This window comes from Martes martes (genome assembly GCF_963455335.1).
Source record: "Martes martes genome assembly, chromosome: 7".
In the NCBI taxonomy this organism is placed as follows: Eukaryota; Metazoa; Chordata; class Mammalia; order Carnivora; family Mustelidae; genus Martes; species Martes martes.
The window spans coordinates 134,781,042-134,808,002 of record NC_137894.1 but is presented as its reverse complement, the minus strand read 5'-3'; the positions used below and the strand labels follow the sequence as shown (position 1 = coordinate 134,808,002).

The window sequence follows — 26,961 nt, the reverse complement described above, 5'->3', positions numbered from 1 at the left end:
GGGGCGGGGGGTGACGGCTGGAAACTGCAATGGTGTGTCTCAGCCCCGCACATTTACACACACGCGCGCGCGCAAGAGGCCCAGTGAGGGGCAGTGACGTCCCCGGTGTCGCACAGCAAGTCAGAGACCCAGACGGGGCCTGCCTGGGGTTCGTGTGACACCTGCGCACCTACCTGGCTCCATGTCCCCCACTTTCGCTTTGCCTTCGGACCCCCTCCGAGCGGCCTCCCGGATGCTCAGCGCAGACAAGCCCCCGACACCGCCAAGGGGTTCGGGAGGGACCCCTTCCCCCGGCCCACGCCCCGACCCAGCTCCTCTTGCCCGCAGTGCTGGCGGTGGCGGCCGTGCCCGCCGTGCTGGGCGCCGTGGGCTTCACCGGGGCCGGAATCGCCGCTTCTTCGCTAGCGGCCAAGATGATGTCCGCCGCCGCCGTCGCCAACGGGGGTGGTGTGGCCGCCGGCAGCCTGGTGGCGACGCTGCAGTCCGTGGGTTTGTTGGGGGACAGGTGGGGGGAGGGGCGGAGAGCATAGCCAGGAGGGGATTCAGCCCGGAGACTAAGCCTGAGGAGCCTGTCCTCTCCCTCCAGTGATGCGGTCCTCAGTGTTCCTGGTCCTTTGCCTCTCCCTGACTGTCCTCTTTCTGGCACCTTCTGCGTGGGGTTTGGTAGGAGTGGAGGGCTAAGGGAGCTCTGGGAGGGAGAAGAAGGGAAGGAGCCCAGGGCTCCTGGAGCCCTGCCCAGATCTGACACCTAGGGGGCCTAGGAAGGTCCCTTCCCCTCTGGGCCTCAGTGGCCTCCTGGGTAAGGTGAGGGGACCTGTCACTGTCCAGGTCTGTGGCTGACAGTCCTCTGCCTCTCACTTCCTCACTTCTCAGCCGCCTCCAGCATCCTCTGTCCAAAGTGGAGCCCTGGGGGTTTCAGAACCTAGAGCAGGGATCCAGGCTTCTGGGCCTCAGATCTGGAAGGGGGGGTGCGGGGTGCGGTTCCGGGCCTCTGGCCACTGCATGGTCCTGTGCTCACCCTCTGTCCCTTCCTCAGGGGCAGCTGGACTCTCCACGTCATCCAACATCCTCCTGGGCTCTGTTGGGTCAGCTTTTGGAGCCTGGCTTGCAGGTTCAAAAAAGGGACCTTCCTCTCCCCCAGCAGAAGAAGAGAAAGAGGCTGAAGAGAAAGAGCCAAAAGAAAATGAATCCCAAGTTGAACCTCCCACGCCCCCCATCGGGTCAGAGAAGCAGGAGAAATAAAATCATATGCAGACCCACCTCCCTGTCTTTGCTCCTTGCAGCTCTGGTGGAGGCAGTGGGGGGCAGGGGGAGGCTGGAGTTTTCTAAATCCCCAGCCCTCCCTACCTGCCTTGTGGTGGGGGCCGGGCTCAAGGGCAGGCTGACTGAGCACAGAATCAGTTGGCAGGAGGCTTTGGTTGGTCCTAGTCTGACGAGGGAGGGGCTGTATACACCCACGGCCTTTCCTGAGCCTTCTGGGCCTCAGTTTACTCCCTCGTTCAGCGATGGGGTCGACAAAGGTTCCCGTTGGGCATCCACGGTAAAGGGTAGCTAGGGTACACATGGAACCACTGACCGTGGGGCATTTTGCTTTTCCTGGTGCATGGACACTAGATGTCCTGAGACAAATCAGACACTGGCCTTTCCCTGCCTGACCTCAAGTCTGGTGGGTGGGGAGGCCAACAAGCAAACCAGCAGGACAGCATAGTATCATGAATGTCACAGTGAAGCTCTGGGCACTTCTGGTCAAGGAGACTGAGTCAGGGTTGGTCACTCCACTGTGTCTGGAAAAATCCTCCAGTTCCTACCCTGGCGATAAGTGCTCTTGGTGTCCCTTGTCCCCACTCACGTCCAAGTTGAGGGTTTACTTCCTGCCAGAGAGGTCTCATTCTCTGGAGTTGTTCTATGTTTGTTGTTTGGTTTTGGTTTTTAAGGATGAGATATCATCCTTAAAATTCTAAAATTCTGAAACTTCTGCTTACACCCCAGGGGATAGCCTTGAGGCCTCTGGGAGCACCCTCTGTATTTCGTAGACCTTTATGGACACAGAAAGAGCATCACTCCCAACCCATAATAAGAAAAATCCAGACAACCCACAAAAAGTGATTTAAAAAATGAATATAAAATAAAAATAAATACCCTTAAAAAATGAATATAAAATAAAAATAAATACCCTTTCATAAACCCGTAAGAGCTGAAAAGGCAGGCCTGCAGGGTTCTCCACTGAGAAAGACTGAGGCAGGTGGAAACCTGGAGAAAACCTCTCTTGCTGGGACCAGATAGGGAGGCGAGCTACAGCCGCACCTTCCTTCTCCCCTAGGGAACAGAGGCCTCACGCTGCTGGGGGAAGGGCAGTAAACCTTTAAGCCTCCCAGAGCGCAGATGAAGATCACTAGCTGGGGGAAAGAACGGAAAAACCTCTCCCCCAAGGTTGGGGTGCTAAACCTTCCTGGGCCCAAGGAGAACCCACCCACCACTGGGGGAGGGACAGGGCTGTTGAGAAAACCCCATCCCCTGGCCTGGGCCATGCTGCCTGCCCAGACTGAGGCTGGATGGGACCAGGGAGAATTCCACTGCCGCCCTCCCACCACCACCAGGCTAGTAAGTAACAAGCAACAGCCATCTACACTGTTGGGGGAGCAGGTATGTGGAGACCTTCCCCAAGATGCATCCACCAGACGGGAAGCCTAAAGCTGAGGCTAGAGCACAGAGAGACCAGTTTCCACCGGAAGCACAAGGTAAGGTTAGTTGGAAGCTGATGGATCATTGATGGGAGCCATAGCAACCCCAAGTCCAACCCCAGCTCAATCCCCAGTAAGACTGAGTTCCCAGGTACAGACCTGTTTCTTGACATAAATACTCTTCACTTCCTTGTCTCCATGGGGTTTGTGCAGCAGACCAATGGAGCCTTACCTTGCCCATTCTCCTCCCTCCCCCGCCCCACCCCAGCCCTCACTCTCCAACACCTGCTGCCTTTACGGCCAGCACCTGTGACCCACCCCCTCCCAGCCAACGGGACAGGCCAGAAGTGTTCAGGTGTTAGTTCCCACCCCCCAGAAGAGACCTTAGCCAATGATGGATTTTAACTGAGCATAAACACCCGTCAGGTGGAATGACTCAGACGCGCCTCCGTTGCCCACAGTGCCAACTTACTCCTGAATGGACCCTTTCTTGGCTGTGTCTCTCCCCACCTCATCTTTCATTCCCTGCGGGTGCCCCCTGGGGTCACCTCCCAAACCAACACCTTGGACTCAAGTCTTCATGTTGGAGCGTCAGTCCAAGACAACTTCCTGCCCTTTCCTCAGGCCCACTCAGGAGCCCACAGGGCTGAGCCCATGAGACAACTACAGCGCCATATTGGATTGTTTCTGAAACTTGGCTGTGTCTAGGCCTTATACTTCTAAGATAAGAGTGAGGCTCAGATAAGAGGCCCTAGGGTCTGTCTCACAGGAACACCCCCTGGTCCAGACCCCAGCCAGGTCCAGACCTGTGGTGGGCGTTCCAGCAGAAACCACAGCTCAGCTTTGAGGCTAGTTAAGGACTTTAGGGCAAATCCCTCAAACCAGTCCCTAGGTCTGCAATCCTCAGGAAAAAGCCTGGCACCATGCTGTCTGGGAAATGTTCCTTCTCAATGTCCTTTTCCTCTTGAAAAATCTCCATTATGAAAGATTCTCAGGAGAGTCTGGATGGGGCCACCCAAAGGTGGCTGAAACTGTTGAACCCTTCCATCTCCTGGCCCCCTACCCTGAACCTCTTCACCAGCTGGTTTATTATGAAAATCATTTTATCTCCCTGAATATAGGCCGGCTGTTCACGGAAGGAGCTGGGAGGGAGCTGGTGGGCAGGGAGCCAGGTCAAGGCTCCAAATCTGGAAACAACCCACAAAGCCGGCCATTCTCGGTCTGGGAGGAGGTGCCCTTCAACAGCAGCAGGAATTAGGGACTGAATTGATCTGAAGAATTCGGATCATTTCTTAACAGGTTCCTTCTTTTTTTTTTTTTTTTAGATTTTATTTATTTATTCGAGAAAGAGAGCGAGCAAGCAAGTGCAAGAGTCCGGGGGAGGGGGGCAGAGGGACAGGGAGAAGCAGACTGGCCTTTGAGGACCTGAGCCAGAGGCAGACCCTTCACGGACTGAGCCCCCCAGGTGCCTCTTACTAGGTTCTCGTAACAAGATCTATAAAACTGGGGCAGCAGCCATTGCCTTTCTTGGAATGCTGGGCAGATTCTATGGGATGAGGCACGGGTAATGTCTTGACCCTGGTAAGTGCGGTTTAAACGTTGCTTGCTTGGATCCCCCTGTTCTCGCTCTGTGCGTATTCGGGGTGCCTTTGTGGCATCTCCAAAGTTGCTGTGGGGGTGCAGGAGGGCGGTGGCAGGCCTCCGTTTCTCTCGTGCCTCTTCCAGTCCGCGAACAGGAGAAGAATGAGGCACAAACAAGTCAGCTGCAAGAGACTGGGAGCAGGGGACAACAGTCGAAAAGACGGCTGCCCCGAGCAACTGCACAGTCTCACTTTTATTAGATAGAAACAACAGCCAAGAGAGGAACTGATGAAGGTCAAACATGAGTCACATGTCTCGTGGGCAAATGAGGAGGAGGGTAAAGTTTATAGTTAATCAAGCACATTCAAACGAGAGAAAAAAGAAAAGAAAAAGAAAAAAGAGAGAGAGAGAGAGAGACAGGACAAAAAGGGAAGATAAAAGAGAAGGTTCAGCCCAAATGGGCCCCAGGGTAAGGTTTATGACGTATACTAACAAAAACAGACAAACAAAAAGACTGATAAAAGTATATGACGAGAGAAAAAAAAAAAATATATATATATATATAAGCAAAAAAAGTAAGAACCTCGTCAAAAAGAACCCCAAGTATAATATTTATATACTATCAGGACAAACATAATACACAGAGACACTGGCAGAAGAAAAAGATGGGAGCATGGTTATAGATTCTCAGTGTGGGCGAGGAAGGTTATTTTGATTCTTCCTAGATGTATCTTGATATCTTTGTTAAAGGACTCAACTTTCCTAAGATAAAGGGGGATTAAAAATTGGTTTACCTGGGGCGCCTGGGTGGCTCAGTGGGTTAAGCCGCTGCCTTTGGCTCAGGTCATGATCTCAGGGTCCTGGGATCGAGTTCTGCATCGGACTCTCTGCTCAGCAGAGAGCCTGCTCCCCTCTCCCTCTCTCTGCCTGCCTCTCTGCCTACTTGTGATCTCTCTCTGCCAAATAAATAAATAAAATCTTAAAAAAAAAAAAATGGTTTACCTAAAGGGGTAGCATTGATTGGAGAAAGGGGGTTACCTTGAAGTTTATATGAATATTAGAAAATAAAAATAAAAAAGGAATAAACTGAACTAAACTAAAATTTTTTTTTAAAATTTAAAAAATTAAAAAGCAAAAGAAAAATACATGTGTATGTATCAAAAATTTCAGGTTAGAAGTTTATTATGGGACTTCATGTACTGGACATCTCACTGTGATGGTAAATAGGTTAAAAAATTATCTATATAAAAAAAGAAAAAAAATGAACTAGAATAGTGGGAATGAGTTAAAAATAAAAGTTGTATCTATGAAGTAGTGGTGGTTGTTCTCTTGTAGTCTTTTTTTTTTTCTTTCCTGATTTGTTTTCTGGGGGAGGGGGCTGCCACGTGGGTTTTCAGTCAGTGATGTTCCCTGAGTTAAGTCCTCCAGCCCCCCTCAAGGGGGTGGGCTCTGAGGAAAACAGTTTTTTCAGGCTTTTGTTCTCTGGAGGTTTTTATGTTTGTCCACTTCTTTTCTCTCGCCTTCACAGCTTTTGATGGTTTTTGGAGGTTTAGAGGAAAGCAAGCTGCACGCCGACCTCCCTCTCAGAGAGAAGCCTCAGTCTGCTCCCCTGTGGGTGCTGCAGCCCCTCGGCTGCTGGCAGAGCAGGTTCTGAGTCGAGGTCCCTGGGGACGCAGGATCTCCTGCTTGTACGCAAAACCACGGCGGCGGCGGCTGTCTGGGCAGCTCCAGACCACCAGAGAGGTTCCAAGCAGTGATTGCACACTGAGGTTTTCCCGCGGGCCGGGGCTGGGACTGCCTGGTCTTTCCAGGTCTAAGGGTGCAGGGCACCTCTCCCAGGGCACGGCGCGGGTCCCAGAACACCAGGCTGGGCGTTCGTGCACCTCTCTCAGGGGAGGGTGAAGTGCTCGAGCATCTCCGGCAAGGTGCACTTTCGGCCGTCTGGTGTGGCTCCCAGCCCCTCACGGGAGCCGGACTCCACTCGTTCTCGGGCGCGCTGGCGGCTCAGGGACCAAGACCTGGTTTCTCCGCCGCATTCTCTGGCTCAGCGCCAGGGGAGGCTGTCCTGGGTCTGGGGACTTAAGCCCCTGTCCCTAGCCGCCCGGATTCCCACAATTTCCCCCCGCGATCCTTTGCTCTTTTGAGTGCTTTCAACCAGACTCCAAGTTAATGCGGGTCCCCAGACGCAGGGCACTCTCGTATTGGGGTATTATTTTCCCATCGGTCGCCTCTGGTGGCTCCCTCCCCCTTTTGTTTATCTTCCGATATCAGTCCGACCTTCCCACTCCACTTTACCTGCCCACTGGCGTCTTCTGCCCCCCCGTAGAGATCCAGACGTGTATAATTCTGATCTCAGGCTGATTTCATGGGTGATCGGAGTTCTTTGGTAGGGAATCAGCTCACTTTAGGGTACAGGTTGAAAAGGTGCCTCCTCCTACTTTCCCGCCATCTTGTCTCCCCTATCAATCAAGCACATTCAAAGGACTCATCTAACAACGGGCTCTTCTGGTTTCTGGAAGCAGGCGGCGTTCTGCCCTGGGCGGCCCGGTGTTCCCAGCGGTCCAGCTTCACGGTCGTATATCGTCCTTCTCCCCAAAGACCTGTTGCCAGTATATGTTTTTCTTAAGGCCATTCTTGGTAACTAGTAAAATCCTCCAGGGGTTATAGTTTAAGTGACACATTGTTCCGAGGGGCAGTTGCACTCTCGCCCAGACAGGGTGCTGACTGAACTCAGGGAACAGAGCATCCATCCTGGGCCAGCCACAGTCCCCTCGCCTCAGGACCCCTTTCTGTACCCACTGTTTTCCACACTCTCAGACCAGGCTTGTCCTTTCAGCGAGCACCCCTCCCCCATGTGTCAGAATGGGAACATTTCTTTTTTGGGGGCAGGTAAAATTCCTGAGAAGAATCCTCCCTGCTTTGTTCTGGCTGTTGCCACGTGGCTGCCAAGTGCTCCCGATGTCCGTGAAGATCGAGGGTTTGCACCCTTGTATGGGAACTCAGCATTTCTCATAGGAAGCCGCTGCACTTTGTCCCAGAGACCCAAAGCTTCCAAAAATAAAGTGCCAGTTGTCTGCTGGAGGGGACCCACGGGGATCTGCCTGGTTCTTAAAGAGACATCCGACAGACTTGTGCCGGGCCACCCCATGCCGCCTTCCAGGAGCGGAGCCCTTGGGGGTCTGCCTCTTTCTCCCCTTCTCTCCAGAGGGGAGAGCGGCCTCTTTCTCTCCTTCTCCAAAGACAACTTAAGATTCAGCTTTCTGGGGACTGCTCAGTGGAACCATGGGTCCGTGTGACCTCTGGCTCCCAAAGTTGTGTTCCTGTCATCTTCTTTTTTTTTCTCTTTGCCCATGTGATGCTAAGCCTCTTTAGTCCGTTACTGTTATTGTAGTGGTGTATAGAGAAGGACAGATAAATGCAGCCCTCTGTTGTACTGATTCCTCTGTTGCTTGCCATCAAGCAATAGAGGAATTCCCTACTGTGTTCATTAGAATACATCGTTGTTGGCTGCTTGCAGTGAAAGAGACCCTCTTGGTTTAAACAAGAGAAGTTTCTGTCTGTTGCTCCCTCAGATGAGTCTTGGCTGGGGGTGAGAGGGTAGTGGAGGGGTGGCTCTGCTCCTGGAGGCCCCGGGGCTCCCACAGTCTTGTTCTTCCTTCCTGAGCAGGGGGCCTGATGTCGGACTTGATCCCAGGACCCTGGGATCATGACCTTAGCCGAAGGCAAGCACTTAGCCATCTGAGGCACCCAGGGGCTCCGTTGTTCTGCTTCCCTTGACGGACTGCTCACATCTGCAGGTTCAAGACAGTCACTCCCCTGCCTGCAGCAGAACTCATGGGAAGGAGGCCAGGGGCCAGGGTGGGCCCACCGGTTCCCTGTCACTGTGTGCCCAGGGAATGGCATCCTTCAATCTGTTCATCTTTCACTGGCCAGAGCCCAGTCCAGTGAGCACACCGAGCTGCAAGTTATACTGGAAACGCAGTCCTTCCATGGGGAGCATCACCTACCCAAAAATCAGGGCTCTCTTCACGGGAGCCAGAAGGAAGGAGTAGACATTGAGCTGCTCCTAGCAGCCTCTACCCTGTTGATGAAGATGCCCAACTCGACAGGAAGCTGTCCTCGATCCCCATAGTAAGACTGTGTCTTCCAACGCCCTTCCCGGCAGCACGTGAGCCACCATGCACCACAACATGGGTAGCGGGGAGTGTGCTTGATTTCCCCCGGCGCTGGGAGCTCCTTTGGACAACCAGGGGCCCCGGGAATCCCACAGAGGCAGGACCCAGAGTTTGGAATTTCAGGAATTTCAGGAATCCTGGGGTCTGCCAGAGTATTTTCATTCAGCTCCCTCCAAACGCCCTGCAGGCTGGTTAAGGGAGAAGGGGTATCAAGTCTCATATTCATTTTCTAGTCCGGCAGAGCAAATGACCCCAAAGTCAGCAGCGTCAAAGAACACCCATTTATTATGTTACAGTGTAGGGCCGACGTCCAGGCAGGCTTCCCTGAGTTGTTTGTTCAGGGTTTTACAAGGCCAAAATCAAGTGTTCAGCCAGATGGGGCTCTCCTTCGGAGCCCGGGGGAAGAAATCTTCAAATCCCCCTCTTGCTTCAAATCTCTGGCTCCTCCTCTGTGATGAGCAGAGAACATTCTCTGCTTCTGAAGGGCTCCTATGATGCACTTAGACTCACCTGCAGAGTCTCCCTCTGTGTATAACTGAACATAATTACGGAAGCGGCATCTCACCACAGGACCCCCCCCCCCCCACTCCAAGGGCAGGACAGTGTCTGAGGGTCAGGGTCACTGGGCACCAGGCTTAGAAATCCACCTACTCCAGAGGCCAAACCTGACAGCAAAAGGGGAAGACGCAGGTCAGCATTAGCAACAAGCTCCCTGGGAACTTGAGTGGGACGAAGGAGGTCAGGGTACAGTGTCCAGAGCAAGGGGTGGTCTTGCGAGTGGTCTGCAGGGGCTCGGCAGGGAGTGAGGCTGACCTGGCCAACCTTCCAGATCCAAGGCAGACCCACGTGCCCTGGTGGAGGCCCGGACCTCCAGTGAAAGCAGGGACCTTTACCTTCAGCTGCAAGGAGAGCCTTCAGAAGTTCTAAAGAAGGCTTTGAAGTTGGAGGCATTTTTTTGGGAATGTGTGCATTCTAGGGGGAGGGGATTCACAGCCTTTATCAGATGTTCTGAGGCATCAAGGAAAGAAAAGAAAGAAAAAAAACCCCAAGTATTGAATTAATACCCAATATTATTAATATTAATAATACTGAATTAATTCCTTGGCTAAGTAGCAAGCATGCTTCAGTAACCCGACAAGGCACCACTGGAAGGCATGGCCGAGTCGCTCAACTTCCTTCAAGGTCCAGAGCACTACACTCCTAACTTTGGTTCTTGCTGGAAACCAAGATCTTGTCAGCCTGCTCACAGCACCTGGGACAGAGCATACAGGGGTGTAGGTTGCGATCGGGTCACTGTCACGTTGGAAACACTTGTCTCTCCATGACCCTCAGGATAGAACCCAAGTTTCTCTTCCCCAACACGCCTGCTGTGGTATGAATGTTTGTGTATCCCAAAATTCAGGTCGCAGTCCTACCCGCCAAAGATGGTGGTATCAGGAGGTGGGACCTTTGGGAGGTGCTGAGATCATAAGGATGGAGACTTCCTGGGTGGGATTAGTATCTTTACGAAGGAGGCCCGAGGGAGCTCGTGCCCTTCCATGATGTGAGGGCACAGCAAGAAGGGGGCCGTCTAGGGAACACCTTCTCACCAGCTTCTCACCAGCAGCCTAGGGTTGCCAGTGCCTTGCTCTCTGACTTTTCACCTTCTGGAACTGTGAGAAATAGATTTCTGTTATTTATAAATGACCCAGTTTATGGGATTTTTGTTAGAGCAGACTAAGACTTTCTGTGTCTTCTGCTGGGCCCCGCATCCCTGGGCTGGCCTCTGGCATGGCACTTCCCAGAGCAGATTGTCGATGGCTATCTACCTGTCAGGCCATCCTCCCCCACTCCCCACAGAAAGTCCAAGTTTGTAGCACCCAACCAGTGCCTGACCCACGGTGTGTGCTCAAAGAGTTGTGGAAAAGAGGAGCAGATCAGCACGTCAGCCAATTTTCTGGTGCTCCGAGTTGGAAGTCATCCTAGCAAAGAGAAGTTTCTAGAAGATCTTGTTCTGGGAGAAGGACATTTAGGGGTGAGTCACGGCCCTGAAGTTAGAAAGGTCAGAGCCTCCGGCAAAATAGATCTCCCTTCTAGCTGCTGAGGAGAAAGGCAAGGCTGGACGGTGGCCTTTGACTTGAGTCTGGAGCAATGACTCATGTGGGCCTGGGCCTTCAGAGCCAGGCCACTTAGGATAGAGCCATTAGACCTGCAGCTGGGAGGTGGTGGCTCCAAAGAGGATGTCCTTCCCCACTGGTTCCCCGCCTCCCCCAACCCCGTTCCAGACTGCCCAGGAACTGAGCCAAACACCCACCCATGGCTGAGAACTTTGAGGTCATTTAGACCAACTCCCCATGCCCAGAGGGACAAATGAAGGCCAGAGAGGAGGTGGCCTGCCCTGAGTCACACAGAGTCACAAGCAGGGTGGGGGCAGCCACCTGCCCCCACGTTTTGGCCCATCCCAGCCAAGTACACCCCTACACCACGTTGCTCTGACCACAGGACTGGAAAAGAGGAGTGATCCACCCTCCCCCACCCCCCTTCCTGCCGCCCCCCCCCCCCCAACTTCGAGCAGGAAGGAAGGGATTCAGGATGGGCGGCAACTACAATTTTTATTGCTTATTTTCCTCAGGGCACACTTGTCAGCCAAGGACTGGTCCCTCCCTGCATGGGAGGTGGGGGGCAGGGAGGGGTGGGGGAAGGCCACCCTCTTCTTTGCAGGCGGAGAGGAGGGAAACTCTTAGAAGCTCAGGTACGTGAGCACAGAGCCCAGGGAGCCCAGGATGATCTTGGATGACAGCGAGAGTCCAGCTGCTCCTGGGGGAGAAGGAGAGGGTGAGCAGAGTGGGAAGGAGCAGACCTGGGGCAGCTTGGCGGGACAAAACCGAGAGGTCAAAGACTCCAGGGCCCCTCAGGAAGGTCTGAGGCCCGAGGACCCCAGTCAGCACCCTCCCGTTTCCCAAAGCCCTCCAGATCTCTGCTGTGGGAGGGCAACTGCCCGCAGCCCGCTGGCGTGCACCCCCATGGAGAAGCCCAGAGCTGGGAGTCGTCCCTCTCCGGGGAAGAAGGCTGAGCCCAGGCGGGGCGGGGATCCCCGAGGCACCCAGTAACTGCAGCCTGAAGCCAGCACGTCCGGGCTGCGGGGCCTCCCTCCTGCACCTCCCGGGGAGAACCTGGAGGGTGCTGCTTAGGAGCAGGCACAGAGGGTCGGGGAGGCTGAGATCTGGGCCGGGTACTGAGGCGCTGGTCCTCCTCGCCCCTCACAGCAAGCCCCCAGGGACACTTACCCACCGACTGCAGTGTCGCCACCAGGCTGCCAGCGGCGATGCCACCCCCGTTGGCGATGGCGGCAGAGGACATCATCTTGGCCGCTAGCGAGGAGGCAGCGATTCCCGCCCCAGTGAAGCCAACGACGCCCAGCACGGTGGGCACGGACGCCACGGACACGACTGTCGGGTTGGGTTGGGTTGGGTTGGGTTGGGTTGGGTTGGGTTAATAAGTGGGCTCAGGGGAAGGGACCTGCACACACTCAATCAGGCTCAGGGGGCTTTGGGGGGCCCAGGCAAGAGGGTGAACTCTGAGCTCAGGAGAGACTATGGGCATGGCCCATTTTTCAGAGAGGAAACAGGAGCTCAGAAGAGTTCAGAGACACCCCCAAGGTCACAGGGTAAATGCCTGCAAAGAGGAGATGGGGCCCTTGCTGGGATTGCCTCCACTGTGGAGTTTCCATGACACCCATTGGTCCAGTCTCCTTGTTTCTTGTTTCCAGTTCCGGGCTTCCTGCCCATTTCCACCAGTCCACTTCCTCCCCACCATCTGCGCAAGTCTAGGGCAGACCTGGGCCTGGACAAGGATGATTGCTCCCCAAGACCCAGGCTCGGGGGGACAGATAAGGACTTGAACCCCTTCCCTACAAAGACTCACCTCCTCCTATCACAGCTGCCACAGTCTTGACTAGAAACCAAAAGAATATTCTGTGAGTTCTTGGCTCCCTGAGCCTCCCCCCTTGGCTCCCTGAGCCTACAGCCCACCTATGGGGAGGGCATTATCCATGTTGGAAGACAGGAAGGAATGACCCCATCTGACACCTGCCTACTGCATTCAGACAGGGGGATTTCTGGGAAAGGGGGCCCCTCAGTTCTGAGCTTGGCAAGGATTGCTGGGGAGTCGGATTCCAGACTCAAATGACTTGTCCCGGATGGATTTGCATGCTTTGACCTCAAGTTATCTGGAGACAGAGTTTGAGGTCCTCGTTCCAGAAAACCCAACGATCACACAGAGTCTGCTTTGTTTTCTCAATCTGTCTGCAGATTGGTCAGTGGGGGGCTGTTTGCGGGGAGAGCAAAAATGGATCTTTCTCTTTCTCTCTGCCGTCCAAGTCTGATTTGTTTAAAACAAACAAAACAAAACAAAAACAAACACACCCCTACAGAAGGTTGCCCTGCATCCCTTCTCGGGTGGATGAGGGATACTTGGCAGAGTGGTTTAGGGCTTGGTGGTGTTGGTCGAGGCGAAGGAACCGGATGCCTTGCTCTCTGAACAAGGATGTTAGTTCAGGGTCAATGTTTTCTTAGGGGGAGATTATATAACTTTCTCCTGTTGTCCCACAGATCTTTCCAGACAGCAATAAATCCTCACGGAGAAAGATGTGCTTCATTTTGCGCTGCCCAGCAAGTCAGGGCAAGCACTGCTGAGCACTTGAACTCTACTTGAGATGAGTCTAGGCCGGACCTGTTGCCCCCTTGTCTGAGAAACCCCCCAGAGGCAGCCAATCCGGACTCAGCATTGGCCCCCTGTGACCACAGCCTCTCAGAGCCCTAAGACCCTTTCGGCTTGCACCGGCCTGGCTCTCCAACATGTGGGTCCCTAGGGGGTGGGCAGAGGTCCTGGTCAGCTGCAGCCATAGGGGTCAGGCCTGCAAAAGCGTGCAGGAATGAATTCAGCCAGCTCCCCAGGAAGAGAGCCTTCTGGAGATAGGAAGGGAAATTAAAAGGTGAGAGTCAAACCCTTGCAGCTGGACATTACGGTTTGGCTGGAAGGGTGATGCCGGGCTGGCCGGCAGCTTGGCCTATCTGGGTCCCAATGTGCACAGAAGACCCATGGGAAAGGGGTGCCGTTCCCCTGCTAACCTGCTGCGGGGCTCCCCCAACTGTCATCCATGGGAGGGTGGCCTGGTCTCTCCAGGCTATTCAGAACCTACTCTGTCCTGAGGTCTCCTCCCTACACCAGATTCTCTGCATTTTGGTTCTACTTCCTGTCCTAGGTTTGGGAGTAACCCCACCTCCCTGCCCAAAGGCCCGGGGCCAAAAACAGTTCCCTCATTTGTAAATAGAGGACAATGGTTACATTCTAGGGTTGCTATGGCAATTAAAACAATTGATAAATGTTAAGTGTTTGGCAGAGTGACTAGGACGGCAGAGCATTGGATAAAATCTATCTGTCCTATTGTTTTAAGGAATGCTTATCATAAGCTTAGTCCTTTGTGTTACTGGTAAACAGGAAAGACTGCTGGCTGGGGACTTGTCACGTCTACGTATTGGGTGGGGGCCCGAGAAGCTGAACTCTGTCACCCTGGGCCAGTTACCTCCGACTTTGGAAAGAGTCAATGCTGCCATTCTGGAGGCTTTCAGTGTCCCCAGCAGGGATCCCACGGAAGCAGTAGCCTGGCTCAGGGCAACTGTGGATGACAGGGTAAGTCCAGAGAAAGAACAGAGGATGAGCGTACAGGGTCCGAGGTCAGCAGTGGTCAGAGGCCCCGCCCTCCCCTTCCGTACTATGCTGCTGTTTTGTGCTGGGGAAGAAGGACCCCAAGGGTGTCCACACCAGCAAAACGAAAGCGAAGTGGCATGTTTGCAACAATTGGAAGCCAGTATTAGACACTCACCTAGTGACCCTGACAATCTCAGGGTGGAAAAAGCAATACGGTGAGGTCAGCAGCACACAATTCGATACATACATGAAAACACATGCAAACAAAAAGCCAACACCCATTTTGCAAAAATACATATGAAAAACAGATACACATTAAGCATATTGGAAAGGCTGACTCTGAGGGAGGGAGGTATCGCAGGGGTGGTTGGGGGGATGTGGTTAAAAAGAAAACCACAGGCCCCACAATGGTGTCCCTTTAGTTAAGGCCCCAAGTGTAAATTGAGACTTAATACGTAACCTGACTGCACTTTCAGTCCCCCAGGAATATAACCCTTAACCAGTCAATGTGGGATTTCCCAGAGGCACTACAAAATTTACTGATGGGCCCCCCCCCCGCCGCCCGTTCCCCTTAGGAGGGTGACCTTGCCTACAAAAATGGTTTCTCTCCTAATAATTTCTTGTTTTGTCCTCTCTACCTTTTAAAAGCTTGAATCTTCTGTAGCCCTTGGGCGCTCCCCTCTCCTCGCTCATTGGGAAGCTGGCCAAATGCATGAGTTGACTACAAATAAAGTCAATTAGATCTTTAAAATGACCTTGGTTGGATTCTTCTACTCTAACGGAGGAAAAAGGGAAGATAAACAGCAAGAATGAACAGCTAAGACTGGAGAGGGAGCTCACACAAACTAATGAAGAAAACGGGCCCGGAATGAAGAATTTTGTTAAAATCAGGACATGTCAGTGAGAACCAAGGAGGTGAAGCTAGAAATAGACTCTGTCCCTCCCCATCGCCCTCCTTGCCCCCCACCCACCAGCCCCTCTGGGAGCGCTCACCCCCGGAAACCACCTCTGTGGCTTTGGCCATGCTTGCTGTCATTACTCTGGATCCCATTATCTTAGAAACCAGGGAAGAGGACAAGGTGGCCACCTGGACGAATTGCGTGGCGCAGAAATTGACGTGCACGTGTCAGGCTGAAAGGAGCTCAACACCTCCATTTTGCCTCAGTTTTCCTTTCTAATTGATTTGGTTCGTCTTACAGCTTATCTTGAACTTGGGCAGAAGCCTGGGTGGGCAAAACATCCCACAGTGGGAACCAAACTACCCCCAACCCCCCAGCAATAAAGACCCTACGATTGGGGCGCCTGGGTGGCTCAGTGGGTTAAGCCTCTGCCTTCAGCTCAAGTCATGGTCTCAGGGTCCTGGGATCGAGCCCCGCATTGGGCTCTCTGCTAGGCGGGGAGCGTGCTTCCCCCTCTCTCTCTCTGCCTGCCTCTCTGCCTGCTTGTGATCTCTCTGTGTCAAATAAATAAATAAATAAATAAAAATCTAAAACAAACGCACAAACAAAAACCCCCGCGACTGACCCCAAGGCCGTGACCTTCACTGCCCATCTGCAGTACTCAATGACTGTCCCACATTTTCCTTATATAAACCTGGCCGTGTTTTCAGCAGTTTGGAGACAGCTTTTGGGACACTAGCCCACTGTCTTCCCCATGTTGGCCTCAACTGAAATAAATCCCTTTCTTGTTCCACTCCTGCACGTGTGTGCGCGCTCTCTCTTTCTTTCTCTCTCTCTCTGCCTTTGGATTTTGTCAGCAGTTAGCCCTGTGCCCTGACTCCTGGTTACAGGACAGCAGCCCATGGAGCAAGTAGAGAGTTGCTCGGAGAAGCTGCGCAAAAATGAAGGCTTTCCTAAGCAGGAAAACGGAAGGTGAGGAATCCTCAGTAAAAGAAAAGAAAGGATTGTTTCAGGCCTGGACATCAGGGGGAAACAGGGTTTGTATCAGGCAGATGGCAAATGACCTCACTAGTGCTGAGCAGGGCACGTCGGGTGGACTTTCCAAATGTCACCTTCCTGGGACAGGTTGACGTTGTGCTGAAGTCTCGGTGTGCTGCGGTTGGGGGCAAATGGCTCCAGTGTGGGCTTCCTTCTTTTTGAACAGGATGGAGCTTTGGTGCGGGGAGGGGACCCCAGAAGGGAGGGGGGTCATGCCCACAACTTTGAAAAACTCTGAGGGGCTCCAGTGGGGACAGAGAGACCTCTCTGAACTTGTCAGGACCGCATGTCCGGAAAGGGTCCTGGGAACGGTGAAGGAAGGGTGGGGAGCGGACTTCATTTCTCCAAGCCGGCTGCTTCCTTCCTCCCAAAAAGCCCAGCGCCAACTTCTTAGCTATTTCTGGAACTTTCTTAAATTTCCACAGAGCAGTTTTTTTTAAAGATTTTATTCATTTATTTGAGAGAAAGTGAGCAAGAGAGCAAGAGCGAGAGCGAGCGAGAGAGAGAGAGGCAGAGAGCGAGTTCGAGGGGGGGCTGGTGGTCAGAGGGAGAAGCAGGCTCCCTGTTAAGCAGGGAAGCCTGACAAGGGACTGCATCCTGGAATTCCCACAGAGCAGTTTAAAAGGCACCAGAATTAGGAAATAAGAACCAGTTACGTTTTAAGGTATACTCTGTCGTCCAGTTGCTCTGGGTTCCTGTTCTCATGCCATCCCCTTGATGAGGGAAACAAAAGCAAGAGAAACGTAACTTCAATCTCCTTACAGCTTGGAGCTCACTGACAGATACCTGAAATGTGTACAACATGACATTCCTCAAGAAATTGTGCACTTTTTTTTTTTTAAGATTTTATCTATTTATTTGACAGACAGAGATCACAAGCAGGCAGAGAGGCAGGCAGAGAGAGAGGGAGGAGGAAGCAGGCTCCCCGCTGAGCAGAGAGCCCGATGCGGGGATCAATCCCAGGACCCTGAGATCATGACCCGAGCCCGAAGGCAGACGCTTTAACCCACTGAGCCACCCAGGTGCCCCGAAATTTGTGTATGTTTTATTAAAGACTAAAAGTAACCCGATCTTAACAGCAGTTGGCCCCTCAAGATCCTGAAAGCCTTGCTTTCAAATTCCTTAGAGACACTATCCCTAATCTTCACTAATTACAATATATATAATAACCAGTAGCTCCTCACTATCCCAGTGCAGCTCTTTCTGCCTACGGGTCCTGTTCCCGCGCTGTAATAAAAATACCTTTTAGCACAATCAAATGTCTCAAGAATTCTTTTTGACCGTTGGGCTCAATGATCCCACATCATCCCCACTTAAGACAGTGAGAACAAAGAGATGACTACCCCCATTTTAAAGATTTTATGTATTTATCTGACAGAGAGAGAAATCACTAGTAGGCGGAGAGGCAGGCAGAGAGAGGGGGGGAAGCAGGCTCCCCCCCGAGCAGAGAGCTCGATGCGGGGCTCGATCCCAGGACCCTGAGATCATGACCTGAGCCAAAGGCAGAGGCTTAACCCACTGAGCCACCCAGGCGCCCCGACTATCCCCATTTTATAGATGAGGAAACCCCTCTGGCACAGAAAGCGTAAGTGACACATCCCAAGTCCAGCTGCCTCTAAAGCCTGGGCTTGGAATGATTCCAATTTGATCCTCCTGACACTTATCTTTTCCCCTGGCCTCACCCACTGCCACCCAGGCTTGAACAAGTTTCACCGTCCCAGAGTCCCGAGGCCAAACGGCAGGTGCAGGCTAGAGTCCTTACCTTTCCTCCCGACTGAACTGATGAGGAACAAAAGAGCTTTCTGGGAGTGGATTCCCGTGGCCTTCCCTTGCCTGCACTGAGCCTACCACCCACTAGAGCTGGAGGCCTCAAGAAGGAGCCCCCTCTGCCCAGCCCACCCCTCCCTGTCTTACCCAGAAGCAGATCCTCTGTGTAACCGACCTGAGGTCTGAGCTTGGCTGTGTTTTCCAGATCAGACTGTGGGCTTTTATGGCAATTTCCTCTTTGACTCCCTCTTGGAGCACAACCAATGAGATAGGTTTTGTTTATACCGGGAATTGGAAACCGAAACTGGAAACTGAAACAAGAAATGGTTTGGGTTTGGGAGCTGGCCAACTAATAGAAATCGACCTGGTGGGGGTGGGGGCTGGATGTGGAGAACAAGATGGAGTCACTCATGTCAAGTGGGGTTGTAAGCAGCCAGGGGTGTTGCCTCTCTAAGACCAGACATCACTGAAAACCAGCACAGGCTGAGGACACACCCAGAACTGAGAACCAGCAGAGCCACAGGTCTGCCAAGGTCCAAGACTGATTAAATCCCTTGGAAAGGGGAGGATTTTTGTAGCAAACTGGCAGACTTTTTAGATGCCCATCCTTTCGAGTCTGATCACATCGGAAAAGAATGTGTGTGTGTGTGTGTGTGTGTGTGTGTGTGTGTGTGTGTGTGATTGTATGTGCACGTTCGTGTATGCAAGCTGTGTCATGAGTCTCAACATCCTAACAACATTTGGGGTGGGGGAGTTCACCAGGATTCTTCAGGGGTGTTGAACGGGAACTGAGGCTTCTAGTCACTTCTAGATGGAAGGACACATGGTTGACATGTCGGCATGGTTTTTATCCAACAATTCTGCAAAATTTCAGCAGTAAATTCAACTTCTCCTAAAACTTCTCCCACTGTCTCCTCCCAGCTGACTCTCAGATGGCCACTTATTATTTCATCAAGAAGTTAGATGCGTCAGAAGAGAATTTTCTTCCCCATGTCAGTTCCACCGACCCCCAGCATCTGTATCCGTATACTCTGGTTATACTTCCGGTTGCTACAGATTTCGTCCCTTCTTGCCTACTCAGAAAGATCAAACGTTGCTCTTACAACTATCCACTCTCTCTCCTGAGTTCTCTAAATAAAGGGGGAGTGAGAAAGAAACAAGAGGCCCCCAGTGGAGTCATTTGCCCCTATGACACCGAACTGAAACTTAACTGCAGGGATGTGACTGACCTTTAAGCAGTCAATCTAGAATTTCCTGAAGACGCACCTTGCCTCCCTGTCTTCCAAAGGAAGGTGACCTGGTCTGACACAATCTTTTGCTTTATTTCACTAATGACTTCCTTGTCGTGCCCGTTTCTGCCTGTAAAAGTCTCCCATTTCCTATACAGGGCCTCAGAGCCCCTTTCTGCTAGCTAGATGGGATGCTACCCTATTCAGGAATATTTGAATAAAACCAACTAGATCTTCAAATTTTCTCGGTTAGGTTTTTTGTGTGTGTGTGTGTGAGATTTTATTTATTTATTTGAGGGGGCGGGGATCAGAAAGGGAGAGGGAGAGAGAGAGAGAGAGAGAAACAAGACTTGTCGCTGAGCAGGGAGCCTGCTGTGGGGCTTGATCCCAGGACTCTGGGATCATGACCTGAGCTGAAGTCAGATGCTTCACTGAAGGAGCCACCCAGGTGCCCTTCCATCCTGGTTTTGTTTTTTAACACTGGACTGCTTCCTGCTCAAACAAAGGAGGAAGGAGGAAGCTGTAGGAGTCACATGGGTGTTACCATCTTTTCTTTTAAGTACCTACATTGTCTTTTATTTTTCGGAGTTTTTAAATTTTATTTTAGAGGGAGAGAGCGTGCAGGAGGGGGAGATGCAGGGAGGGGCAGAAGGAGAGAGAGAATCTCAAGCAGGTTCCATGTCCAGTGCAGAGCCTGACATGGGGCTCAATCCCAGGACCCCGAGATCACGACCTGAGCTAAAATCAAGAGTCAGATGCTTAACTGACTGAGCCAGCCAAGGTGCCCCAATTTTTTCATTAACTTTTTGCAACACATCTTTCAGTAAGGCTATTTTGGAATTTCGAAGCCTTTTGGAGGGTTTGTACACCCATTAAAACAGGTATAGCATTCTGTTTATTTAATTTGGGGACTTTAAGTGCCCCTCTTAAATGATCTTATCTAATTGGAACATTTCTCATGATGATCATTATAATTGCCCCCAAGGGCTAGCAGCAGTTTGCTAGGACCCTACCTGAAAGTGAGGTACAACCCACATTTCAGTCTGGCCGTATTTTGGGGCCCCAACCTGATGATTACCAAGCTAAGTTCTCAGGGCACAAAACAAGCGTAGTAGGACTTGGCCATCTTTGTAGATATTTATAGCTTACAGGAGTCTCGTTCTTGGACACAGAATAAGCAGGTGTGTCAGAAAGTGGGACATTTGACTCCTTAACGTTTAAGAATCCTCTTGGCCAAGGCTTTGGGTTTTGAGGGCTAAAAGGGATGTGCCACTGGGTTGGGGTTGTGCAGTGTTTCATAGCGTACCTAGCTTCATAGCACTTTTCTTGAGGCTGGTGGGTGATAGAGCGTCAATTTAACCTGTTCCATGATCAGATTATCCTAACATTAGGAGTCTTTGAGTTTGGGGGCAATTGCTCTAATAGCTCTTAAGTTCTTGACCCGTGACCACCAATTTCTGTGGTGTTTTGGCTTTGGAGATCCCTGTTAACAATAACCTTTACCTACATAACACAAGACAAATATATGCATCTCAACACACCAACGGTACCCAAGAAATGTCACTGCGACTGGCCAAGAGAAGGCCGTGCACACCAGCAATTCTCAATGTGGGCTAACCCAGCCGACTAGTAAAAGGAGACTGCAGGCTGGAACGGCTGTGAACTAAACCAAGGGTTAGGGATTCAGGTTCTGCATAGAACGGCAGGCCAGCCGAAGCCGACCTACTAAACCCAGCACTGGAGAACCAGTTCGATGGGGAGCTCAGTGCAAAGAGAGCAGAGCTCAGAACCGAAAGGAACTTAACCCTAGTCCTCTACGGCACATGCACTGGGGGTGAACAGCATGACCTCTGAGCAGTAGCCTGGGTTGGAATCCTTACTAGTTGTGACCTTGGGCAAGTTCATTAATCTAGAGGTGCCTTAGTCTGGTGACACAGAGGCACCAAAAAAAATTTTTTTAAGGGATTTTTATTTTTATTTTTTTAAAGATTTTATTTATTTATTTGACAGAGAGAGAGAGAGAGAGCGCGCGAGAGAGCGAGCTAGAGAGGGAACAAGCAGGGGAAGTAGGAGAGAGAGAAACTGGCTTCCCACTGAGCAGGGAGCCCAATGCACGGCTCGATTCCAGGACTGTGGGATCATGACCTGAGCCGAAGGCAGACACTTAAGGACTGAGCCGCCCAGGGGCCTCTAAAAAATGATTTTTAAAAAGAAATAATACTAGCAGGGGTAGCTCCCAAGGAGAGAATTACACATAGCCAGTAAATATTTGAAAAGATGGTCCATCTCACTAACAGTAAAATAATTTTTTAAAGGAGATAACTGTGAGTGAGTGTGGGTATTTCCTGCGTCCATTAGTCAGGGTTTGACCATGGGTAACAGAAGTCACTCGGGCTAACTTAAGCAGAATGAATTTTAACACAGGGAATCGGGTGCCTTCAAAATTGTTCCAAGACTGGAGGAGGAGGTTCTAGGTTGAATTTCCAGGAAGGACACACTCCTCAGAACAACACTGAAGTCCTAGACCGCCAAGGGTGCAGCAACCGCTGCCATGATCAAGAAACTGGGGTATCGGGTGCCTGGGTGGCTCAGTGGTTTAAGCCGCTGCCTTCGGCTCAGGTCATGATCTCAGGGTCCTGGGATCGAGTCCCGCATCGGGCTCTCTGCTCGGCAGGGAGCCTGCTTCCCTCTCACTCTCTCTGCCTGCCTCTCTGCCTACTTGTGATCTCTCTCTGTCAAGTAAATAAATAAAATCTTTAAAAAAAAAAAAAAAAGAAACTGGGGTATCTAGGGGTGCCTGGGTGGCTCAGTTGGTAAGCGTTTGCCTTCTGCTCAGGTCATGATCCTGGGGCTCTTGGATCGAGTCCCGTGTCAGGCTCCCTGCTCATGGGGAGCCTGCTTCTCCCTCTCCTCCCTGCTCAGGCTCTCTCATGCTCGCTCTCTCTCAAATAAATAAAATCTTAAAAACAAAATAAAGCGAAACAAAACTGTAGTATCAGAAAGCCACTGTCCACCTGTTGGCTCTGGGACCAAAGTGCCTCTGATGTCATGTATGCCAGAATAAAGCTGCATCTTGATAAGGACAGGACCCTGGAACTCTCTGCTGCACCAAAACCAAAGCAAAAACCACGGAAGCAGAAACACGTAGTAAAAGCCTCCATTCTATTTGGCTCAGAAATTTTGTTTTCTGGAATTTTTTTTTTTTTTAAAGATTTTATTTATTTATTTGACAGATAGAGATCACAAGTAGGCAGAGAGGCAGGCAGAGAGAGAGGAGGAAGCAGGCTCCCTGCTGAGCAGAGAGCCCGATGTGGGGCTCGATCCCAGGACCCTGGGATCATGACCGGAGCTGAAGGCAGAGGCTTTAACCCACTGAGCCACCCAGGTGCCCCTGGAATTTTTTTTTTTAAAGAATTTATTTACTTATTTGGCAGAAAGAGATCACAAGTAGACAGAGAGAGAGAGAGGAGGAAGCAGGCTCCCCGCCGAGTAGAGAGCCCGATGCGGGCCTTGATCCCAGGAACCTGAGATCATGACCTGAGCCGAAGGCAGAGGCTTAACCCACTGAGCCACCCAGGTGCCCCTGGAATTTTTTTTAAGAAAAGAATCACGGGGCACCTGGGTGGCTCAATGGGTTAAAGCCTCTGCCTTCAGCTCAGGTCATGATCTCAGGGTCCTGGGATCGAGCCCCACATGGGCCTCTCTGCTCAGCAGGGAGCCTTTTTCCCCCTCTGTCCCTGCCTACTTGTGATCTCTCTCTCTCTCTCTCTCTCTGTCAAATAAATAAAATTTAAGAAAAGAATCAGACACGCACCCAAAAATGTCAGCACATAATGTTTACCATGGTGTTACTGATGACAGCAAATGTTTGAAATAACAGGAAATCAAGTAAATAAAATGTTGTACCTCCACATTCTAGGCACCCTCAGTTTGTTTCCTATGGTTGAGATTCTCTTATGGTTTGTTTCCCTCTCTGATTTTGTCTTATTTTATTTTTCCCTCCCTTCCCCTATGATTCTCCGTTTTGTTTCTTAAAGTCCACATAAGAGTGAGATCATATAATTGTCTTTCTCAGATTGACTTATTTCACTTAGTATAATACGCTCTAGTTCCATCCACGTTGTTGAAAATAGCAAAGTTTCGGTTTTTTGAATGCTGAGTAATATTCCATTGTGTGTATACGTGTGTGCATGTGTGTGTGTATACATACATATATATATATATCATGTCTTTTTTATCCATTCAACTGTCAGTGCACATCTGGTCTCTTTCCATAGTTTGGCTATTGTGGACATTGCTGCTATAAACATTCAGGTTCACGTGCCCCATCGGATCACTACACTTGTATCTTTAGGGTAAATGCCCAGTAGTGAGATTGCTGGGTTGTAGGGTAGCTCTATTTTTGACTTTTTGAGGAACCTCCATTCTGTTTTCCAGAGTGGCTGCACCAGCTCGCATTCCCACCAACAGTGTAGGAGGTTCCCCTTTCTCTACATCTTGGCCAACACCTGTCATTTCTTGACTTGTTAATTTTAGCCAATCTGACCGGTGTGAGGTGGTATCTCACTGTGGTTTTGAATTGTATTTCCCTGATGCCCAGTGAGGTGGAGTATTTGGAAACAGTGTCTGTACTGCTGCTACACTCCTGACATCAGACGTGTGGGTTTTTCCATACCAAACACTGCTCTATTTCTCTGTGGGCAGCAACTCAGTGTCCTGCAATTTAACTTTATTCTGGTACTAACTGCAGTAACCGCACAGGTTAAGGGCTCAGGCTCCTAAGACTGCCTCCCTTAGATGCTAATCCTAAGAAATGGGTCCCAGGTTACCCACAAGTTCTGTCCATCTTGGCTACACATTGGGGGTTCCCATGACCCCCTCCTTGGCTTGGACAACTGGCTAGAAAGGCTCACAGAACTTGGGAAAATTATTGATTTGACTATTACTGATTAGTTATAAAAGCTATTAAAGAGTACAAAAGAACAGTAGGATGAAAAGTTATACAGGGTGAGGCCCTGAGCACGGGAACTTCTTTCTGTCCCATGGTTTGGGTGTGCCAATGGATGGATGTGTTTGTTTGTTTGTTTGTTTTAAGATTTTATTTATTTATTTGAGAGAAAGCACAAGTGGGGTGAAGGGCAGAAGGAGAAGCAGACTCGCTGCTGAGCAGGGTGCCTGATGTGGGACTCGATCCCAGGACTCCAGGATCATGACCTGAGCCAAAGGCAGTCGCCCGACTGACTGAGCCACCCAGGCGCCCAGGAAGGATGTATTCTTGTTTACTAACCCGGAAGTCCTGAGAACCCCACATTTTAGGGACTTTACAGAGGCTTCCTCATGTCAGGATGATCAACTCAGTCTTCTGTCCTTTTCCCCTCCCTGGAGGGTGGGGCTTAACATTCCAAGCGTCTGGTGATGTGCCCCCACTGAGAGTCCCACTAAGAATCAACCCATTACAACAAAAGATGTTCCTGTCACCCAGGAAATTCCAACGGATTTAGGAGATCTGTGTAAGATACTCCAAATACTCACCCTCTAACCACGAGTTCCTTCCAAATCTCCAGAAACCACTAATACGTTCTTCATCCTGTGATTTTGTCCTTTCATGTCCTACATGGCCTGTAGACAAGGGCTTTCTTCACTCAAAATAATACCCTTTAAATCTATCCAAGTTGTTTGTGCTACTAGTTCATTCCTTTCTTTTGTTGAATAGATGTACCACAGGTATTCCCCCCGGGTTTATTGAGATATAATTAGCATACAACTTTTTGTAAGCTTAAGGTGTACAACATAATGCCTTAATATATGTATATATTACAAAGTGATTACCACATACCACAGTTTAACCATCCACCTACCATAGGACATTTTGGTTGTTTCCAGTTTGGGGATGTAACAAAAAAAGCTGCTATGAACTAGGAACAGATGCCATAGGACAAAGTCAGTCCTTGTCATCACTTCCGGTGCCAGGTTCAACTACACAAATAGGCAGAGGGTATCAACCCTCAGGCTAAGGTCAACGGCTTTCTCATTCATTCATTCAACAAACACTTATGACTCACTACATCACCCAGACACTGACTAGGCATGTTAGGGAATACCCAGATAAATCTGAGGGCAATTCTTTGAGGAACTTGTAATCTAGGAGAACTAAGACAAGAAAGTAAATCTCCCAATATAATGCAGAGCAGAAAGTACTATACTCCATAGAGGACACTCTGGGAATCCTGCAGAAGGAAATGCTTGCTGAAATAAATTATTTTATTATTTTATTTTTTTTTAAATTTATTTATTTGTTAGAGAGAGAGCGAGCGAGCACAGGCAGACAGAGTGGTAGGCAGAGGCAGAGGGAGAAGCAGGCTCCCCGCCGAGCAAGGAGCCCGATGTGGGACTCGATCCCAGGACGCCGAGATCATGACCCGAGCCGAAGGCAGCTGCTTAACCAACTGAGCCACCCAGGCGTCCCTGAAATAAATTATTTTAAGTCCAAATTATACTTTATTTAACCTCAGTCACAAGTTGTAAGCAATGTTCTGCAAGGAAATTCTCTCTCAGCCTCTTCAATTTTGATCCTTTTAGACTTAGAACTAGATATTAAGCTAAGTGTCATGTAACTGGTTTGGAGACAATTTCCTTGTCAGGTCTAACACTCTCTAAGAAACCTGCTTTGGAAAACAAGGAAACTGTGCTCTTACTGTTTTCTTTTCCATCTTTGTGTCTCCACTAAAACTGACTCAGAAAGAATGCCATTTTAAAATTTCATCTGTAAGAGCGTCTGGGTGGCTCAGTGAGTTAAACCTCTGCCTTAGGCTCAGGTCATGATCTCACGGTCCCCTGGGATTGAGTCCCTCAGCAGGGAGCCTGCTTCCCCTTCCCCTCACCCGCCTGCCTCTCTGCCTACTTGTGATCTCTCTGTCAAATAAATAAATAAAATCTTAAAAAAAAATCTTTAAAAAATAAAATAAAATAAAATTTCATCTGTAATAACCAGGGGGAAAACACCCCTCCCACCATGTTGTGAAGAAAAAAAAGAATAGTGAATAAACAAAAACACCATCTAATCTGATGTCAAAATTTCCATCTCACTTGCAAATTTGTAACTTCTCCCTTTTCCCAGTTTAGGTCTGATCCCGGCTCTGAAACACAGAGCTGGGAAGAGGGGATGTAATCCACTCTTTACCTCTCTTTCGTCTACTTCCTCTCCATATGACTGCTTTCAATTACACAAAGCTATAAGAGATAAAGGGGCGAGAAGCTATTTTTTTAAAAGATTTTCTTAAATTTATTTATTTGTTAGAGAGCGAGCGTGCACAGGCAGACAGAGTGGTAGGCAGAGGCAGAGGGAGAAGCAGGCTCCCCGCTGAGCAAGAAGCCCAATGTGGGACTCGATCCCAGGACACTGGGCTCATGACCTGAGCCGAAGGCAGCCGCCTAACCAACTGAGCCACCCAGGCGCTGCGAGAAGCTATTTTTAACTTAGCTGGTGCTGTCTGCAAATCTTTCTTGGCTGTCCAACAGAGTTGTCTCCACCGACATGGGGGATGTCCAAACAAAAGCTATTCTTTTCTCTCCTAGAATGCTGTGGTGATTAACTTTATGCGCCCACTGTGCCTGGAAATTTGGTCAAACGTTATTCTAGACGTTTCTGTGAAGGTTTTTGTGGGATGAGATGAACATTTAAATCTGTGGATTCTGAATAAAGCTGATTACCTTCCACAGTATGGGAGGACCCATTGAACCAGTTGAAGGCTTTAATAAAACAAAGGCTGACATCCTCTGAGCAAGAGAGGATTCCACCAGCTGACTGCCTTTGGACGCCTCCCTGAGTCTTCAGCCTGCTGGCCTACCTCATCCAAGTTTGGATATGTCAAGCCTCCACAATCATTGTGAACCAATTTCTTTT

General features: G+C 50.4%; 1 protein-coding gene across 3 annotated transcripts; it reads right to left on the bottom strand.

The window, feature by feature from the left end:
• Positions 1-11,009: 11,009 nt before the first annotated feature.
• On the bottom strand, positions 11,010-18,125 carry LOC308345837 (interferon alpha-inducible protein 27-like protein 2). 3 transcript variants are annotated; one of them, XM_080808366.1, is made up of 5 exons: positions 18,005-18,125; positions 14,001-14,093; positions 12,341-12,370; positions 11,704-11,865; positions 11,010-11,233 (listed from the first exon to the last, which is right to left on the bottom strand). In XM_080808366.1, exons 2-5 carry the CDS (start codon positions 14,029-14,031, stop codon positions 11,157-11,159), a joined length of 300 nt encoding a protein of 99 aa, XP_080664492.1. In that variant the 5' UTR covers positions 14,032-14,093; positions 18,005-18,125; the 3' UTR covers positions 11,010-11,156. The 3 variants fall into 3 exon arrangements, with proteins under 3 accessions (XP_080664492.1, XP_080664491.1, XP_080664493.1); XM_080808365.1 differs by having other exon boundaries at positions 17,977-18,120; XM_080808367.1 differs by having other exon boundaries at positions 17,825-18,013.
• Positions 18,126-26,961: the final 8,836 nt, after the last annotated feature.

Excerpts from the sequence above, each read along its gene's own strand:
- LOC308345837 (XM_080808366.1), bottom strand. The coding sequence starts at position 14,031 with ATGGCAGCATTGACTCTTTCCAAAGTCGGAG. Across the intron at positions 11,866-12,340 it reads GGCAGCTGTGATAGGAGGAG|TCGTGTCCGTGGCGTCCGTG; the intron begins GTGAGTCTTTGT and ends CCAACCCGACAG. Across the intron at positions 11,234-11,703 it reads GGCGACACTGCAGTCGGTGG|GAGCAGCTGGACTCTCGCTG; the intron begins GTAAGTGTCCCT and ends CTTCTCCCCCAG.